Source organism: Leopardus geoffroyi, chromosome C1 (assembly GCF_018350155.1).
Source record: "Leopardus geoffroyi isolate Oge1 chromosome C1, O.geoffroyi_Oge1_pat1.0, whole genome shotgun sequence".
NCBI classification, from domain to species: domain Eukaryota; kingdom Metazoa; phylum Chordata; class Mammalia; order Carnivora; family Felidae; genus Leopardus; species Leopardus geoffroyi.
In genome coordinates this window covers 208940722-208959601 of record NC_059328.1, presented here as the reverse complement: position 1 = coordinate 208959601, position 18880 = coordinate 208940722, and the positions used below count along the sequence as shown (strand labels likewise).

The window sequence follows — 18880 nt, the reverse complement described above, 5'->3', positions numbered from 1 at the left end:
CATTCAGCAGACATGTTAAAGAATTTTAATTGATTAAACTGTGTTCATTAATGTCATGTAGAATTTTCTTTACAGTTGGGCTAAATTACATGTTAAAAATATTAAAATGCGTGTTAAAGATAGATGTGAGTATTCTGCCTCCGTTGCCAACGCTGAAACCCCAGCATGCTTGTGTGACCAGAATCTTGCCACGGAGTTTTCAAAAATATGAAACATGTATTTTCTCTTAAGAAAGTTGAAGTAATTCCAAAAATGTATTATAAGAAGAAAATAAAAGATTATTATATTTTAAATTGTCAGAATCTCAGAGCACCTGGGTGGCTCAGGGGGTTGAGTGTTGGACTTCGGTTCAGGTCATGATCTCACGGTTTGTGAATTCAAGCCCCACATCAGGTCCTGCACTGACAGCTCAGAACCTGGAGCCTTCTTCCGGTTCTGTGTCTCCCTCTCTCTCTGCCCCCTCCCCGCTTGTGCTCTCTCTCAAAACTAAATAAACCTTAAAAAAATTGTTTAAATAAAAAAAATTGTCAGGATTTCAAAATACTGGTTGCTATATAAGCAAAATCAAGTTGCATTTGGATATTATAATGGATACTGAGATGGGCTAACGTAAGATACCCACAGCCAGCCCTGGCACAGTCACATGGAGGCCTTTGGTCTCCTCCTTTTGTCCAGTCACCATGTGTTTGACTGCTTTGACATTTCTCTCTCAGACCCCATCCCCCAACAACATCCAGAGACTTCTGTGTCCCCCTGTTGTACATGGGCCATGCTTTGGGAAAAGAAAGACATCAAAAGTCTCAGTGATTTAGGAGGCTTTGCTAGTGTTTTCTTCTTCCCAAAGATATTCATACTTTAAATCAGGATTCCAGAACCTCTTCAAATCGTACCACGCGAACAGCTGTGGAAATTGTGGAAGTAACACAATGGTGTTGGGATAGGATGAACCGGGTCCAGGGCCTTGTGTTGCAGAATTAGTCATTCATTCAGGCTCATTCAGCCATCTGTACCCTGGGCCATCCCTTCTCCTACGATGGCTGAGCAGTCTGTGCTTTTTCCCAAGATGACTTACATCCCAACCCTTCCCACCTACTCAAGGACATAATCACAGTCATTTTTCCTTCCTGTGTCTAAGCCATTAACATTTCCCTTTCTACTGTAATCGTTCATATCAGCATTTTAAATAAGCTAGTTTTCTCTCTTCTTAAAGGAAAAGAAAAAGAAACACGAAGTACCATAGACCCCCACCTCCCACTACAATTACTCACTGTATTTTGTAATTTCTTTAGCCTCAAAACCCTCAAAAGAGTTCTCTATATTCTGCTTTTGTTCCATTCTTCCTATCTCTCATGAGGTTTTGTCCCCAGCCCTTCACCAAAACTGTTCTTGTCAACAACACCAGTGTGGTAAGGGGCTTCAATTCTCAGGTTTCAACATAGTTGATCCATCAGTAAAATCTCCTCCTTCTCCTTCTTTTTCTCTTGCTGTTTCTTCTTCTTCTTCTTCTTCTTCTTCTTCTTCTTCTTCTTCTTCTTAAGTAGGCCCTATGCCCAGCACACAGCCCAATACAGGGCTTGAGCTCATCACCCTGAGATCAAGACCTGAGCTGATTTCAAGAGTCGAATGTTTAACCAACTGAGCCACCCAGGCACCCAAAAGTCTCTCTTCTTTGATCACTTCTGTCACTTCACTCCAAGACATCACCCTCCTACATGGTTCTCCCCCTCTCTCACGGCTGTTCTTCCTGGATTCATCTACTGTCCCTACCATGGAGGCAGACAGGCATACCAGGGAACAGTCCTGGGTGTTTCTCCCATCTCTCTCTATTCTTATTTTTATTTAAAAAAAAATTTAAGTTTATTTATTTATCTTGATAGGGAGAGAGAGAGAGCAGGGGAGGGGCTCAGAGAGGGAGAGAGAGAGAGAGAGAGAGAGAGAGAGAGAGAGAGAGAATCCCAGGCAGGCTCCACGCTGTCAACGCAGAGCCCAATATGGGGCTCAGACCCATGAACCATGAGATCATGACCTGAGCTGAAACCAAGAGTTGGACACTTAACCAACTGAGCCACCCAGGCACCCCTCCCTCTCTAATTTTAGATTCTAGGTATACTCAACCAGGCTCATGCTTTCAACTCTATAGACTATGAGGACCCTCATATTTGTGTCTCTAGCTTTGATCTTCCCATAAATCCTGGATCAACTGCCTATCCAACATTCTCCACTTGGACATCCAAAAAGGCTCACAAAGCTGATCTTTTATTCCTCTAACAGTTAACTCAAACTTCTTCTCTAGTCTTTGCCATTTTGTTAAATGAAAACATCATTTTTCTCGTGTTTCAGGCAAAAGACAAAGAAAAACACACACACACAAGCACACGCACACACACAAAACAATAGCAAAACAAATGGAAAGCCATCTTCGGTGTTTTTTCTCTTACTCAACTACTACATCACACCAATTAGAAAATTTTGATGGTGCCATAATTTGATAATTTTATGCCACCGTTAAATTTAAAAAAGTTTTTTTTAACGTTTATTCATTGTTGAGAGACAGAGACAGAGCGCAAGCAGGAGAGGGGTAGAGAGAGAAGGAGACACAGAATCTGAAGCAGGCTCCAGGCTCTGAGCTGTCAGCACAGAGCCCGATGCAGGGCTCAAACTCACCAACCATGAGATCATGACCTGAGCGGAAGTCGGATGTTTTACCGAATGAGCCACCCAGGCGCCCCAATGCCACCTTTACTATTACCATCCTAGTCCAAACCACCATCATCTCTCACCTGAATTACTGCAAAGGCTTTCTATCTGAACGTCTTACATTTGGTTATGCCCCATCAGTCTATTTAACACAGGAGCAAGAGTAATCCTGGTAAAATGTTCAGTGAACACAAGTCACACCTCTGCTCAAAAATCTCCAACAAATTTTGTTTTCTCCTTCAGAATAAAACACACGAGTTTATAAGGCTCTACATTACCTGATGGCTCACTACCAGTCTAGACTTACATGCCCTAAATCCTTGCCTTGGTCACTGTGTGACTTCTTGTCCTTTTCTTAGAACACATCATACTTCTTATTCCCCCTGCTTAGAATTCTCTTCCTGCCAATAGCCGTATACTTCACATCTCTGCCATCATCTCAGGGGCCTTCCCTTGGCTCTGTTTTTTTATCTCCTTTGCCTAGCTTTGTTTCACCACCGCTTATAAATATTCATATATATACTTTTTTTTTTATTTTTTATTTTACTTTTGAGAGAGAGAGACAGAGCGTGACAGGGGAGGAGCAGAGAGAGTGGGAGACACAGAATCCGAAGCAGGTTCCAGGCTCTGAGCTGTCAGCCCAGAGCCCGATGCGGGGCTCCAACTCACGGAGTGTGAGATCGTGACCTGAGCTGAAGTTGGACGCTTAACCGACTGAGCCACCCAGGCGCCCCTATTTATATACACTTATATGTTTAGTGCTGTCTCCTATTCACACTTTCCTCAGAATGTAGCTTCCTTATAATCAGAAACTTTGTTCTGTTCATTGCCATCTCATCAAAGTCTTGAACATTGCCTGACAATTAGTAAAATTTCAACACATATTTCTCCAATCAACTAATACATTTAGCAGTAAAGGTTTATTGAACAATGCATTTACATTAGATCCTGTTGTAAGACCTGTATAGAAAAATAGAATGATTCTTCTCATGAAACTTACATTGTAGCTTGGACATCAGCAACCGTGTTGCATATTGCATTCATTGTTTGCCCTTTGCCTTCAATCACCTAGACCTCAGGTGTGAGAGGCCCTGAATCAGTGTTATTCCTTATGACGAGGAATATGCCTTATTTCAGGGGGTGGTCAGAATTCAACTTGAACATAAACCCGTTTTGTTAGCGCCTGTATGTTTGTTTACCTCCAGTTGGCCATTCTCATGCCTACAAAGTTGGTTTATTCTCCCGCTCTATCTGCCCACATCTAGGGAGAAATTCTAACTGGAGTGATATCCAAAATCCCACCTCATTGGGTCAAACTGACAAATCACAAATCTTTGTAATTCTCCTGTGAATAACACCAACTAAACACAACATGATTGATAACTTACTCCTGTTCTTTGCTCTATTCGCAAACAGAACTAGGCTAAGGTTTTATCTTATCCTGAGAGCATTATGTGGAAATAAAGGTGTCCAGATCATTGGGGACTTCTTTTTTCCAATTCAATGTATGACCTAAACTCTCTATACTTATGTGCTTTCTAACTCGATACTAGAAAATATTGACTTATTAATCTAGCAGAGACCAACTCAAATTGCAAATAACTGAATTTCCTCAGCCTCACTTATTATGCAATGACAGAATTTTGCTATGTTGCCACCTACCAAAACCCTGTTCCCATCCCTTTGGCTTCAGAGTTCTCTGGAGTCGTTGGTTACGTCTCTTTGAACACTTACCAGTAAGCTACTTAAAAATTAAACATCTTCTGTCTTAATATCTTTAGCTAGAACTCTTCTAAAGGTTGTTGATGAAACACAGATACAGTGATAAGCACACTTCAGTACCGTAAAATCTAATGAAACTATTCTGCAAATAATTCCATTTATATGGTTATAAAAAAAGAATGCACAATTGAGTTTTAATATCAAGATCAGGAAACTTTTCACTTTAGAGGTGAAATTGTTTTAGAAGTCTAGTGGGCCACCCTTTTTTGTTATGAATTTTAGAAAGCTCATTCTCATAAAAGTAAAATGCTCACAAACATACAGAAATCCATCAGAAGTAATTCCCAGGAGAAAAAAAATTGTCCTATATAAAGGACATTTAATATATCATAGAAGGAAATCTGTGATACCAACTAAAATGGGTAGAAATAAAAAATAACATAGTCCCCAACAAGTACTGACTTAAATATAAAAATTGCAACTGTGGCAATATTTATCAAGTATGTCATTTTGCAAACATTTATATACACGGTAGTAGCATAGATGTCCATTTTCAAAATGGAAAGATTACATTCTTTCAAAATAATCCTCCATAACATTTATTGTTTTTTCTTTCCACTTCTCTCTCTCTCTCTCTCAAACCTCTTGCATAAAAGTATTTGCCACTAAATGATTAGAGTAGAGCATCCTTACCTGGCTTCATAAATAGTTCATCTCTTTTTTTTTATGTTTACTTATTTTTGAAGGAAAGAGAAACAGAGAGTGAGCGGGGAAGGGGCAGAGAGAGAGGGAGAGACAGAATCTGAAGAAGGCTCCAGGCTCCGAGGTGTTAGCACAGAGCCTGACACGAAGCTCAAACTCACGAACCATGAGATCATGACCCGAGCTGAAGTCGGACTCAACCGACTGAGCCACCCAGGTGCCCCCATAAATAGTTCATCTTAAAATAATAATTTCTTTTCCCTAATGTGATAACGTTCACAGAGAGTTTAAGTACAACTATTAATACCAGATTAGATGAAACATCCACCAACTATTAAAATAGCTTAACTATTATTTTTTAGTATCCAGCTAATTGACATGGATTAGTTTTCTAAATTCTGAATCTTTGTACTTAGTAAATAGAACTTATTGAAGAAAGAAGACTTTGTATAACACAATATGCCTTTACCTGCACCCCTGGTACACACACACACACACACACAAACACACACACATGCTGGAAACACTATAACATTCTTTGGGAAATCAAAGGATGTGTATCCTTCTTTGGGTTTCTGCCCCAGGACATTTAGCCTCAATGTGGAAGCCATAATCTGGCACTTATTTGCTTGTAGGGGGTAGGTTTTGCAACATAAAAGTCATTTTATATCAACGAACCTGGGGCACCTGGCAATCATCATAAAACTCTGCACTGAGAGCACATAGTGAGGGTTCCTCCTGCCTTCAGAGGCTCATATAATTCTAATTATTGATAAGTCTTTTTATAATCTAAGAAGATGAACTATTATAAGGTATTAAACATAAACAAAGACCATTAAAGGTGGAGATTTTCATCAAACATTGACTACGAAGTGTTTAAGTGTTTCCTTGGGCTTTTATCAAGGGCTATTTAGTATGAATTTTTTTTTAAAAGAAAACTGAATTCTTTCCCCATCCCAGCTATACCTCCACATGCACAACACAAAAGCAAATAATTTTTCTTAGCTACGGTGAAAGAACTGAGAGCCGGATGAATTGTGTTTATGTTATAGTTGAGGTGTCAATTTCACTTGCTCTCATCAAGTCTAACTTGAGTAAACCCCTTCTTGACAACATCACAGCCTTGACCAGGTGACAACATCACAGACAGGTGAGAATTCATGGATCTCCTTGTGTATGCAAGACTCAGAAAACTTGTATTTATATTTACCGTTTTATTGCTTCTTCTTGTCTTCGGCGTTTTTCGTTCTTCTCCTTCAAGTAGGCCAGGTTGGTTTCATTTCTCAAGCGGTCATTCTCTCGAGCAATGTCTGATGCATTCTGAATAACCAAGCCATCGTAGGCCTTCATCCCCATGTCCTCAATATATTGGAGAAATGTGTCCAAAGGGTCTACCTCGGGATTAGAACTCATCATCTTGGAGGGGATCATGTAAAAAGGAACACTTCCTGTAGGATAAGAACACATTTTACCTTTATCAAAGGTGAGGAGAAAAAGCAAAGTGCTGTTTGGTCACCCTAATATCTCCTCAGCCCCAGATTCCAAAGATTATGGTAGAATCTATTCGGAGACAATGTCTCATTAGAAACTACGAATCACCAAGACTATTAGAAGTAAATATTCAATGAATGTTGCCTGAGTAGCAAACATTCCCTGAAACAAAATTAGAACATCAAAGGCCAAATCTCTCACACTTAAAGGTAACGGGAAGGTACAAATACAGGGTGCCAAGTTCAATGTTTGGTTTATGTATTTAAAGTCACGATTTTGTTTTTCAAAAATGTGTTCTTATATCATTAAGATCTATCAGATCCAAGCTTCATTTCTATCTAATTGCTATAAAAACTTCTCGATTTCAAATAAGATGATAACATTATTTGGAAACGACTTTCTTATTGTGTGTGTTCTCCTTCTAGTTTTAAATTAAGATCTACGAATCTATACTATTTGTGCATAACATAACAGTAAACAAGGAAATACACATTTCTAATATAATTTATTTTGGAAATAAACCCTTTTTGACCCATCATTACTTTCCAAAATGGTGCTTCCTGATGGCTGCCTGCTAGAACTCAAATATTGTAGGTCACCAGGACCACATCCATCCTTACCAATCTGGTAACTCAAGCAGTGACAACTATAATTATCATTGCTACGTCAAGGTTTAAAAACCCAAACCATAGAGTGGATTACTGTAAAACCAAGATCCAATTAAAACAACAACAAAACACAGGACTTTCAACAGATCAATATATACCGTCCACCTCCAAAATGATGGAAGTAATAGCTTCTACCTCTTGCTGATGTAACGATTTAGAGAGGTGATGTTATAAAGAATTTAACATAAAGTTTAACAATAATAGGCATACAGTCATGTTAGCTAATATCTTCATAACAAAAGTACAGGTGAAAGATTGCCAATGTCATATGTGGGTATGTGTATGGACGGGTGATAGATAACCAGCAGGCTATGAAAATCAGGATGCTTTGAAGCAGATGTATTCCAATGAATTATAGAAATCAATGAAGCCGGGGGATAGAGCAATGGTGCTCTAATCAATCAAAAATAGAACTGAAGTTTAATTAATTGCATGCAAGATAAGTATTTTAGCCTTCTAGCTTAATAAGGCTTACTGTCCTCAATTGCATATTCACCGTTGTATAGGAAACTGGTATCATTGCATCAAATTGAAAAAGCAAAAGCAAAATCTATTAATAAGAAAAAACTTTGGCCATTTAAAATTATAAATGACGTTTACATCTTTTATTTTCTTTTAAAGCCCCAGGAAGATATGTTTTTTTAAATCTCAGCCAAACTATCTAATGTAGAAGTCCTAGGCTTTCACCGTTGCCCTTATGAATCATATTCATTTTGAGTTTTTTACAAGTATAATCATGTTCCATACCTGGATGGTAGCTATGGAAACTTTACTTCTTATCAGAGTTTATTAGCGTTTCAGCTGCCAGTCAATTCTTCTGTTATTTGACTCCTACTCTGAATTTAAAGATTTATTCTCCAGCCAGTAAGAGATTGTTGGAACTAGGGGATATGAGTTGTTTGTTGACTCATGATTTTGTTGTTGTTGTTGTTGTTGTTGTTATGTGGAGTTTTATTACATTTGGTTTGGTTTTGAGCCATAATGGGTTGGCAAATAAAATGGTCTTTTAATTTCAACTGTCTAGCATAATTGAATTGTATTGTACTATAAGTCCATGAGCTTAGATGCTCAAGGGGTAGACATGCATAAGAATAAGAAATTACTGCTACCAATGATTGCAATTTTCAGGAAAAAATACAGGAACAGGATTCTCGGAAAGCTGAAGAATTACCGTTATTGGGAACTCACTTCTCCCAAGGACTTCAACACTAGGTGTGCCTGGATAAAAAAAAAAGCTCTGTCTAACTTTATGGCAATTAATGCTACCATAGTTAAGCAGGCCAAGTCAGGACAAGGATTCCAGAGACAATGCCTCAGGGTGGAAGAACCCTCCCACTTTGCCCTTGAGCAAAACTTTATATGCCCCCCTGTGAAAAGCATTACCCCCCCAATTTTTGTTTCTTCCCTTAAATTTTCCTCCCATCCAAAGGACACCAGAGATTCTCCATACAGTTTATATATTCCAGATATGAACCAGGTTAATTGGGTACTTCTGAAACTTAATTTTCTCTTTATGTGGTCTTTCAAATTGACTGGAGTTGAAATTATGTTTGTTCCGAGACAACATTAAATAACAATGCCATCAAGTATGTATACTAGGGAAAGTTGTGCTATAAGTAGTAAGAGTATAATCTGAAAAGTTAAGATGAAAATTTGAAGGATAAAAACCATAAAATCTAGTAAAATTTCTGGACAATGATAATTGGATGCATGAAATCATGCTTGTCACCTAGTTCTAGGGAGGGATTTGATTCTACGCTCGTTCATGTCTTCAAGTATTTCTTGAGCACCTGTTATGAATGAGGCACTGATAAAGGCAAACCTGTGTCCTTCTAAACATTCACACTGCAGGGTAAGAGGACAATTAATTAAAAAATTGCAACACGGTGTCAGTGGGACAAGCACAGGTGGTAGCTTTCACAAGTTTGTCATGGTGTGTGGTCACCATTTTTGAGGATGAACACAGAACATTATCCAATAACAATAACTAGGCTTCAAAAATAACCATAAGAAATGGACGTGGACCCTACCAATGTTTAAGCATCACACTCTCCTGCTCTCTTGTCCACATGTAAAATGTAGATTGTAATGTGGGGTAGGGGCAGAGGGCGGTTAGGCAGTCCTGAAGAGTGTAACTGAGGACTTGGGCGGTATGGCCTGAAATCACAATGCAAGCACCCCTAGGTCTCTGACTTTATGCCATTTAATGAAGCTTTAGCTTCCTCTAAGCTTTAGTTTCCATGTGGTTAAAATGGTGGTTGGAATATACTTAACTCCCTTATGTTGCTGTAAGCGTTCAGTTAGAAAGCACATGTGAGTGTTCAGGAAATGTGAGCAAAATTATTAGTCACTAACATTACTACTTACATCCTTTTCCTAATTCTCAATTGTGGCCAAGATGGTGTTTAGTAATAACTCCTCAATAAACACATGTTTACTTTGAAACATACACGAATAGAATGTTTAATGCAGTTCAAGTTCTTAGTCACAGGTGTGCAAAGGGAGGCATGGAAGGCTTTCATAGACTTGCTTCCTAACCAAGGGCATGCAGACAGACCATTTATCCATTCCGCCCCAGTTCCTACCACAAGAAGATAAGGGCTTTGTCACAGAGGAACCATGAAGCTCAAACACTTGGGCTCCACCCTTCCAAGCCGGTGTTTCTCAGCCAGCTGAAGTCTGAATGCAGAGACCCATTCATTCACTCCTCCTTAAACAAATGTGAGGCCTCTCTAGAGAAAAATGAACCGTACGTGAAGTGCCTGACTCACTACAACCGCTACCATTTCTATGTAGTGAGAACCCAGTCAGGTATGGTCATAAATCTGTTTGTCTTTCAGAAATGTGTAGTTATGGCTAAGATAGATGTTGAACAAGGCATGGCCCAGGCCACTAAACACTTGGCTTCATTTTGGCTGCTGGATATTAAATCAAGTTTATCTCTGGCCCTTTAACAACAATCCTGTGTACAAGTAGTTCATAAAGGCTTGTTGTGAGCACTTAACTCTTCATGTTGGCGTCTTAGGAACACGATAGTTAAGAAGCAAAAGGGCCCCTCTCCTTTAGATAGCGCCTTTAGCTCCATTGCAATATGCAAGAGACTCTTATTAGATCTCAAACGATTGCATGGTATATTTGTGACAACAAAGTGAGTGAGGTTGAAGGGCTCTTCTGCATTTCTCCAGTCATCCCTTGCCTTTGGATCAGTGTGTGTTTGCGGCCATTTTTGCTTGCAACAAATTAGACATTTTAGCTCCCCCTAGAGCATTGGTTGAAAGTTGACATTCTTGGTCTGCAAGGTAGATGGGTTTTATCAGGAATGCATGGCGTGGACTCAAATAGTGCAAGAGTTGTATATGTGTTCTTTTTCTTGGAAGTTGTGGCGAACATTGAGAATTTGTGTTAGGAGTCTCCCGGGAAAGCACCCAAAATGACTGAGATCAGAAACTCCACACAAATCATAGGTAGCTTCACAACTTCACCTTACGCCTTTCTTCCACTGCTGTGTGGTGCATTCAGAAATCCCTCCTTTTGTTTCATTTTTGAATTACTGTATTTAAAATCGTTGCCATTCTAATAAAAGCCAAAAGCTGTTGGCTTTTATTAGATGTTAGCTTAAATACAGCTGGATGTTTTAATTGCTCTGCTTTATTGTATTCTTTCACTCTTATTTCTTATTTCCTGTAGACCACACCCTTCACAAAGATTACTTTGTATGGTATCGTGATACCTCCTAAAATTTGAAATTTCACTCTCTTCAGCTTAGATGCACCGATTTAAACTGGTGAGATTGAGGTCATATTTAAAACATTAAGCATTTAACTTTGTCTTGTATTAGCCATTTCTTTATTTTCTTTTGTGTAAAACCATCACTGTACCTCACCCATGCTGAGCCTAGAGCTGAAAGTAGCAATTCATTTCTTTACCATGTTTCCACTGAAATAAAACTATCTAGTACATATACATGTGGAGCATAAAATATACATAAAGGTATCCAAATTGAATCCATAGAAACATAAAAAAATTCATTTCCTTTTTTTTTTCTCATTCTATAGCCACTACTTGCATCCAAGGAACTCAAGAAGCTGAGACATTACGTGACTTTCAATGTTAAAACAAAAAAAGGGGGGGGAGCATATTTTTGAGAATTAAGTATATACAAAACTTTAACTAAGCACATACATGTATGTAGATTCCCTTGTAAACTAAGGAATAAATTTTTTGTAGCCTCAATTTACCAGAGGATATTTAATGTGTCACTAACTGATGTCAAGATTGGGGTCTCCATCGTATAGAAAGCATTTGATTCATTGCAGGCTGCTGTTGAAGAAAAGACATACAGAAAGGGTCAGATAAAAATGAAGCCTGCCATCTTATACTTGTTAAAGTATTTCTCTTTTCTTAAAATGCAGAACAAATTCCCTCTTTAGTGTGATTTCATGCACTGTGACATCAGTCACTCTGGTTCTGCAAGAACTGACTCAGGTGGGTGTGTAAACCGACTTCTCAGGCAGAACCTTCTGACGGATCCTTTGCCACCCCCTACCAGAAAAGCAGGACCCTTGCATATAAGCATCACTGAAATGAATTAGCCCACTGGCCTTTGTGGGGGCTGGTTCTTTCTTCTCTTCTGAAAGTATGTACTCAGAATTTCTGAGGTGAAGCTGCTCTCCATCTAAAACTTTGGTTTTCCAAGATTTAAAATCGTGAATAGTCCATCAATCCAGACATTTTCCATATCTGCTGAGTGACAGAGGAAGAAAAAGCAACTGTTTGGGAGAGAAGTGCTCCCCAGTTCTTGAAGTTAAGAAGCTTCTTCAATTTCAGGTTACAGTTAGCCCTATAAGATAATGTTACAGCTAGAATAATGTAAACTTTACCCTGTGTTATTCTTATAATGCTGTTTGTGTTGACTGGGAAGGACAAAATGCATGCTAGGGAATACATTTCCTCGTGGAAAGCCTCGTCATGTTGCCCTCATTTCACATTTGTGCATTTCATTTCATTTGCTTATGGGAAAGTTTTCTAGTCCCTACTTCTCAGTTATTTATGAGGTTCTCAAACCACACCTGCCCCAGTGCTGTGAGGAAGTTATTAGAATCTGACCTATTAAAATTTGATTTTCCCTCCTATTCCAATCATCGAATCTTCTCTGATATAGAGAATCCTATTTTGTCCAGCAGTATTGACTCAGCCAAATAAAAGTTTCCCAAGGCAATTTTGACTATTTCTTTTTTATTCAGCAGGAAGAAACAGATCTTTCACATTTGTTGCATGTACTCAGACCAATTTGAAAACACATTGTCAAAATATAAGTATTTAAATAATCAGGCTTCATATACATATGTAAAATCTGTATGCAAATTAATTTCTAGAATTCGCTGACTTCACACAGGACCAAATCAACAGACCAGATTGCCTGGTTATAATTCGTAACCTGTGTAAACCATGTCAAAATTGTTTTTCTGATAATCTGTCAACAACAAATCTTATCATTTCACTTTGATTGTGCTTAAAATCCTACCCTCAACCCCACAAATGGTCATGCTCATTTTCTTATTCTCACTTTCATCAAAATGCAGCTGTTCTGCTCAACATGGGAAATGTTAGAGTTAAAACCACGGGCGCCTGTTGAAGTGACTACAAAAATGCTGATTGCTTTTTTCTCAGAAAGCAGATTACTTTGAAGCGAATTTTTTCTCCACTCTCTCCCTTCCCAAAGTGGGTAAAATGGGCATAGATCATGTTAATGAGTGGTATCATAACTCAGATACCCGCCCCCAACTTCTAGGTTGTCATGGTGCTCTTTGCCCATGGTCTAAAGGGAGAGCACATCTCTGATAATATTAGGGACTCACACAAAATGTCAATGGCTGAGGTACTTTTCTGAGCCTTTGGCCAAGTGTTTCCAGACGCTTACAAGGCAGTATTGGCAAAGTAGATACAGTCAGTATGATAAATTGCTGACTGGCGCTACAATGAAAAACCATCTAATTGAATGACTTTTTTTTTTTTAAACAATAGACAACCTTCTTGTCTCTAGCATTTTTACACTTGTTTTTCTAAACTTTGCAGATGCCTCAAGTCCTTGGGCTTCTCTACAGTTCTTTGTGAAGTTGTCGGGTTTTTTTCTCAGGTCTGTTTTCACTGATTTCCTCAACTGTCAGTGTCCTTCACAGAGTCCTCTTTGCTGAGTTGGCAAAGGTGTGTTGTGATTTCCACAGAAAAATAAAACAATTTTGGCATTTGTAGCTCACATACTCTCATATTAATCTGTTTACCAACTGACAATATAGAAAAATGAGTTGGAGCATTGTTTAACATGTGAAGAATTAGGAGAAGAGTTGATGTTCAGTCTTGCTCTATCGTCATTATTTCATACTATTTGATGATAAAGTCTTGCATATTAAATGGACTAAAACTACATTGTGTAACTTCTTAGATCGGATTCCCTTATTTGGGGGTATGTGTAGAAAAAAAAAATACAGTTCTACAGTACCAAGCCAACTTTAGGAATTCTTAATGAGAAGGAACAGTATTATTTCCTGTAATAGTCCTTCCAGCTGGGGAAGACCTACATTTCTTGTATTTAAAATGTTCCTGGTTTTTAGAAAAATTAAAATGGAGACACCCCAACAAATTAAGTGTGTGTCCCAGGTAAAACAAATCTCCCTAAAGTTCTATAGGAAATATTTGTTGTGATAAGACTAATGAGATCTTCCTGATACTGAGTGTTAAAATTCATGTTTCTCAAAGAGGTTTATGTCTACTCTGTTAGGAAGGAGCAGTTTCAGCTTTGGTGTATGTCTGATAGTTTTATTTATTTATTTCTTGGTAGGTTTTTTTTTGAGAATACAAAATTAGGCTGACACAAATGTGCTGAGAGACTGTTGTAAAATATTTATGGTATGGAATAGCCGATAAATAGCTAGCATGCACAATGTGAATGCCAATTAATACCCTGGAAAATATTTTCAATGCTTTTAATAATTCAACATGGCTCATTTTACCAATGAAAATCTAGTTTAGCCATTTCCGTGGTAATGTAACTAAGTGGGTAAGAGGGCACAAAATAGCCGGAGGCTTATTAAAGCCTTGGATGCCTTCGCTGTGGCTTTATTTCTGTTGCACCTAATAAGACATGCAAACTTCAGCATTAAGTATCCCCAGATAAAATCCCATTCCATTTCATAACCAGATTGCTTGATCTATTTAGTGCTGGATTCAATTAGCATGCTTAGAGAATCTGAAAAATGAGATACATACCAAAATTTACGTCTCCAGGGAGAGCTAAGTGCAACAATCAGAAGGTGACTAGTGTCTGTCAGAGCCCTCTCTCGCGGTTGATCTCTGGGCAGTTCTGTAGGAGTAATCCAGCACCATAAGAAATAGACTTGTAGTTCAGCTCAGTTTTTCTTCAATTAAAGTGCATTGCATCTGGATGGGGAAAGTGTCCATTCCCAGATTCTTCATCACTAGAGATCAGAGCATCCTTGATGTTCTTCCTATCAGATAAAATGGCCTTTAAAGTTTGCTAGGAAGATGCGGTGGCAGAAGACAGGTGCCTGCTTCCTTAAATCGACATTCAGAGAAAAGAGGGCATAGCTAATGGGTGGGGATGAACACACAGCCCCTCTCTTTCCAGGTCCAGCCGGGAAGAAATTGAATGATTTTACCCACTTTGCTACACAGATGATTACAAGACTCGAAGCAATCACCCAGGCTGGCTAAGGTGCCTCATTTGATTATATTCTGTGAAGACAACAATAAATGAAAACAAAAAATCAGAAACATCCTCTCTAAATGTCTCCTCTCAGCCCAAAAGATGCTCTTTCTCATTGCCACTTACATACAGAAGGTTTAGAGCAGCCTAGCTTGTGGTATCGTCCCTCCCCCGTGACAACCAGCTCTCTCTCTCCCATTCTCTCTCTTTCCCCTCCCTCCCTCCCTGCCCCTGACTCCCTCCCTTCCTGCTTCTCTCTCTCTCCTCTCCAGCTGCCTTAGTCTGTTGATGCTGCTGCTGATTAATCAGGGATTCTGAAACAAAGAACCTACCTTCTGAAATAAGCAGTAATCTTTCTTCTCTGTTTCTGCAGTCCGTCTGCATTGAACGGCAAAGATGCCAGCATTCTAGCACCTTGGATAGTTCCTGCTCACTAGGCCCCTTGGAAAAGGGAGGCGAAGAAGCAACTGAAGAAATGACAAGAAACCCGAGAGCAGCATCGTTCTACTTCGGATTTCGCCTCCCTGGGGCCTCCCATCCTCATTAAAGACCTCACATTTAGGCAACAGAATCTCTCCCTTTTATCTGTCTGAACTGAAGTCTGATTAGTAAGTGATAAAATGAAAAGAGGATAAAGAAACCCCTTCATTTATATCCACTACAACCCTCATTCCAGCTTTATGGAGAAGAAAAACATAAATCCATCAAAAATAAATGTTGTTACTACAGAGGGTGTTTAAGTTATAAGCTTTTCACCCCTGGCATGGCTAATGAAAATGAGCAACAACTTAAATGGAACATCGAGATCTCAGTTTGATACCCTTATTTGATACCAATTTTGCCTCCACCCTCCCTGCCGAGCCAGGCACACAATTACTGCTGACGTACTTCAGGCTGCTGCTTGGGGAAAGAGGGGAGGAGCCTTTTAACCTTATCAAAACAGCCTCGTGCCACCTGCTCCCATGGCATGAGAACAAAACTAGCCCACTTAGAAGGAACATGTACAGCACACATGTATGTTGAATAAAGATCTCACTCAGAGAGCGCACTGTTGTTTTTTTTTTTTTTAACAAAAATAAGATGTGAATTAACCACGGTGTGCCACTAACTCCTATAGATTCACTGTTGAAATTTTTGAAAGTCAACCTATTCCCTACATTTCCTGAGGATTCTCCTCATTCCGTTCTTAAAAGCCTGCTGAATATATGCAGATCTATCGTGTTATATAATACAACTTCTATAGACATATGCATATATGTATACAAAAATACGTGCGTATATGCATACACATACAAGCCCATAAGTTTGTATCTAACTTGTTTTCCTTCAAAGTAAGAAGTATAGTGAAGTAAAATATAGGTGTTTTATTGTGTTAGTTGGTTTTATGGTAAATATAACAATAAGCAATGAGTTTCTGCTTAGTTGAGACTGAAATACCAAATTTGAGAGGGAAAATTATTCAATAGTGACCAGGAGATTTCTTTTCATCACATTTTCCCAGTAACTCTTTTTGTAAATTACTTTCACTCACAAACTGATTTTCCTAAAGGTTATCCCCAAAATCTAAATTCATAACTAATTTCTTAGAAAAATGTGATCTGAATGTAATTTTTCATGCATCAACAGACCATAAAAAATAACAAACAGGTTTACCTTCCTGATTCGTAAATGCCATCTGAAACTGTACCACGATGTTGCAAATGTTATTTTTTTTGACTTGTATGTATCTGAGGAAAAATAAAATCAACATGTTACACTGCTACAAGAGTTTCAGTTTTCACATGTCCTAATGTGCATTCCTAAAACAAATCACATATGTCACTTATTTCCTAGTCTTTGTGCCTCCACTCTTTGGACAGAACAGAACATCTGTGGAAGATCAGATAGATGAAAGAAGGAAGGGAAATTTAATTGTGAAAGAGAAGAGGCCACATCTCTCTCACTCCTTCTCTCTCTCTCTTTTTCTCTCTCCCTCTCTTTACCGCCCTGCCCCCACTCTCTCTCTCTCTCTCTCTCTCCTCTGTCTTATGAAGATTCTAATAACTTAGCACCATGTAGGGAGAAAAATTGTCTCAAGTACCACTTACAAACTAGTAACAGCCACCACACTGTCATTGAGAGGTTTAGGAGCGTATCGTTATTTTTGGTGGTCAAGTGTTGTCATAGGAGTCGTCTTTCAGCATGTGACCCAAAGCAGAAAAGATTCTTTACAAAGAAATTATGTGGCAGATATTTTAGGAAGTGTAAATACTTAATCATGACTGGTAACTCCGTAAAGATTGGTGGAACACATTTTTATCTACAGAGAGCTTGAATAGACACTAGTGTAAAGCCCATTTCTACCTTGGAGAAAATTAAAACCCAAATAAGCATACTGCCTTGTTTCAGGCCTCATACTCCTTGGCTCATTGGGATTAGGATCAGAGGTCACTGGGCTGCTGTGCTTCTCATCATCTTTGGCCAACAGGGAATTTTCAGTCACTTTAATATCATGCACCAGGATAATTTCAAATAAAATGCAGAGACACTGGTTTATGGTTGCTAACTATAAAAAAAAAATTTCCCCCCAAAATATCTCAAGAGTAAAGGGACTTTTACCCCAAGAAAATAATGTGTAGCCCTTTAAACTTAACATTTTCAGCTTTAGAAAAATTTATGATTATTGTGTTTCTGTCCTGTTTCATTTCTTTTATTTTTTTCTCTCCTTTGCACAGAATAGAGTTTGGGAGCCATCATGTTATATCAACCCTATCTTCTCAATCCCATGCCTTCCTCATTCCAGGCCACAGTATATATTGATCAGGCAATTTCTTCTCTGGAGATATAGTAGAGTATAGGAATTAATGGCATCTTTGGGGGTTGGTGTCTAGAAGGTCCCCACAACTAGTTCCTTAGGTCTCACTGATTGAAATAGAAAAGGATTTCTACTTTCAAGTAACCTTAGATTCAAATGTGGAATTCATCTCTACTCATTTCAGTAGTATTTAGAGAAGAACGTCACAGCACAAAAATTAAAGTTGAAATTTTTTATATTAAGAACAAAGGTACAGAAAGACCAACAAAGCTCAAATTATGTGTTGGTTTACTTCTTAAACATCTCTGTAAAATACATAGGTGTTCCTGATCTCATAGAAACCAGTCATTTAAATGCCTCATGACTTATTTCTTTTAAAGTTCTTATGTCAGGGTAAAGTTGGGCTCTTTCTGTTATGCTCTACTGGCTGACAGAGTTGGTGTCATTGGGGTTAAGTAGGTCCTTTCCATGAACTCAGATAGACAAGGAGCGTTGGCACCTTGAAAGTGCTTCTTAGTCTGTAAATCAGCCAGATGGTGGGTAATGCTTTTTGTATAAAAGTGAGGCACACGAGAACATGAAAATTGAAAGTGAGCAATCTAGTTACCTAAACTTAAGGGGTTTATTCAAATATATCAAAATATACTCTCCGAAGTCATGTCATAATTTATAATAAAGTCTCTAGTTTCTTTTTTCATGATCTGTAATCTTTCCATTATTCTTTCCACATTTAGCTTAGGGAGATGACACCTCCATTATAATGAAATTATTCCACTAGGGAAAAGCTAATCTTCCCATCCAATCAGGATTTCTGAGCATTCTGGTAACAGCATGAAATGAAAGTCTAGGTAGAATGAGAACCATATGCTCCTCATGATTTTTGCCTATGCAATGATATAGATGTCAACAGAAGTTGTGCATGACTTAGAGACTGTCAAGCAGTGGATAATGATACATTGCTCCAGGATCCAGAACACTGAGTAACTTGGTGTGTAAGGGTGGGGGAGAGATTTATTACCTAATAATATATACAAAAGCTAAATTTATACTGCCAAGGGGGGGAACTGACAATAAATGGAATAT

General features: G+C 38.5%; 1 protein-coding gene across 5 annotated transcripts in view; it reads right to left on the bottom strand.

Annotated features, from left to right (window-relative positions):
- Positions 1–15867, bottom strand: part of NYAP2 (neuronal tyrosine-phosphorylated phosphoinositide-3-kinase adaptor 2) — a 268785-nt gene extending 252918 nt beyond the window's left edge. For 4 of the 5 annotated variants that reach the window (XM_045481489.1, XM_045481492.1, XM_045481490.1 and 1 more), the window contains exons 1-2: positions 14547–15184; positions 6332–6569 (exon numbers count right to left, since the gene is read on the bottom strand). In XM_045481489.1, coding sequence (XP_045337445.1) covers positions 6332–6552 — 221 coding nt within the window. In that variant the 5' untranslated portion in view covers positions 6553–6569; positions 14547–15184. Of the gene's footprint in view, positions 1–6331; positions 6570–14546; positions 15185–15335 lie in introns of those variants that run through there. The other variant, XM_045481488.1, reaches the window with a different exon arrangement.
- Between the last annotated feature and the right edge of the window lie 3013 nt (positions 15868–18880).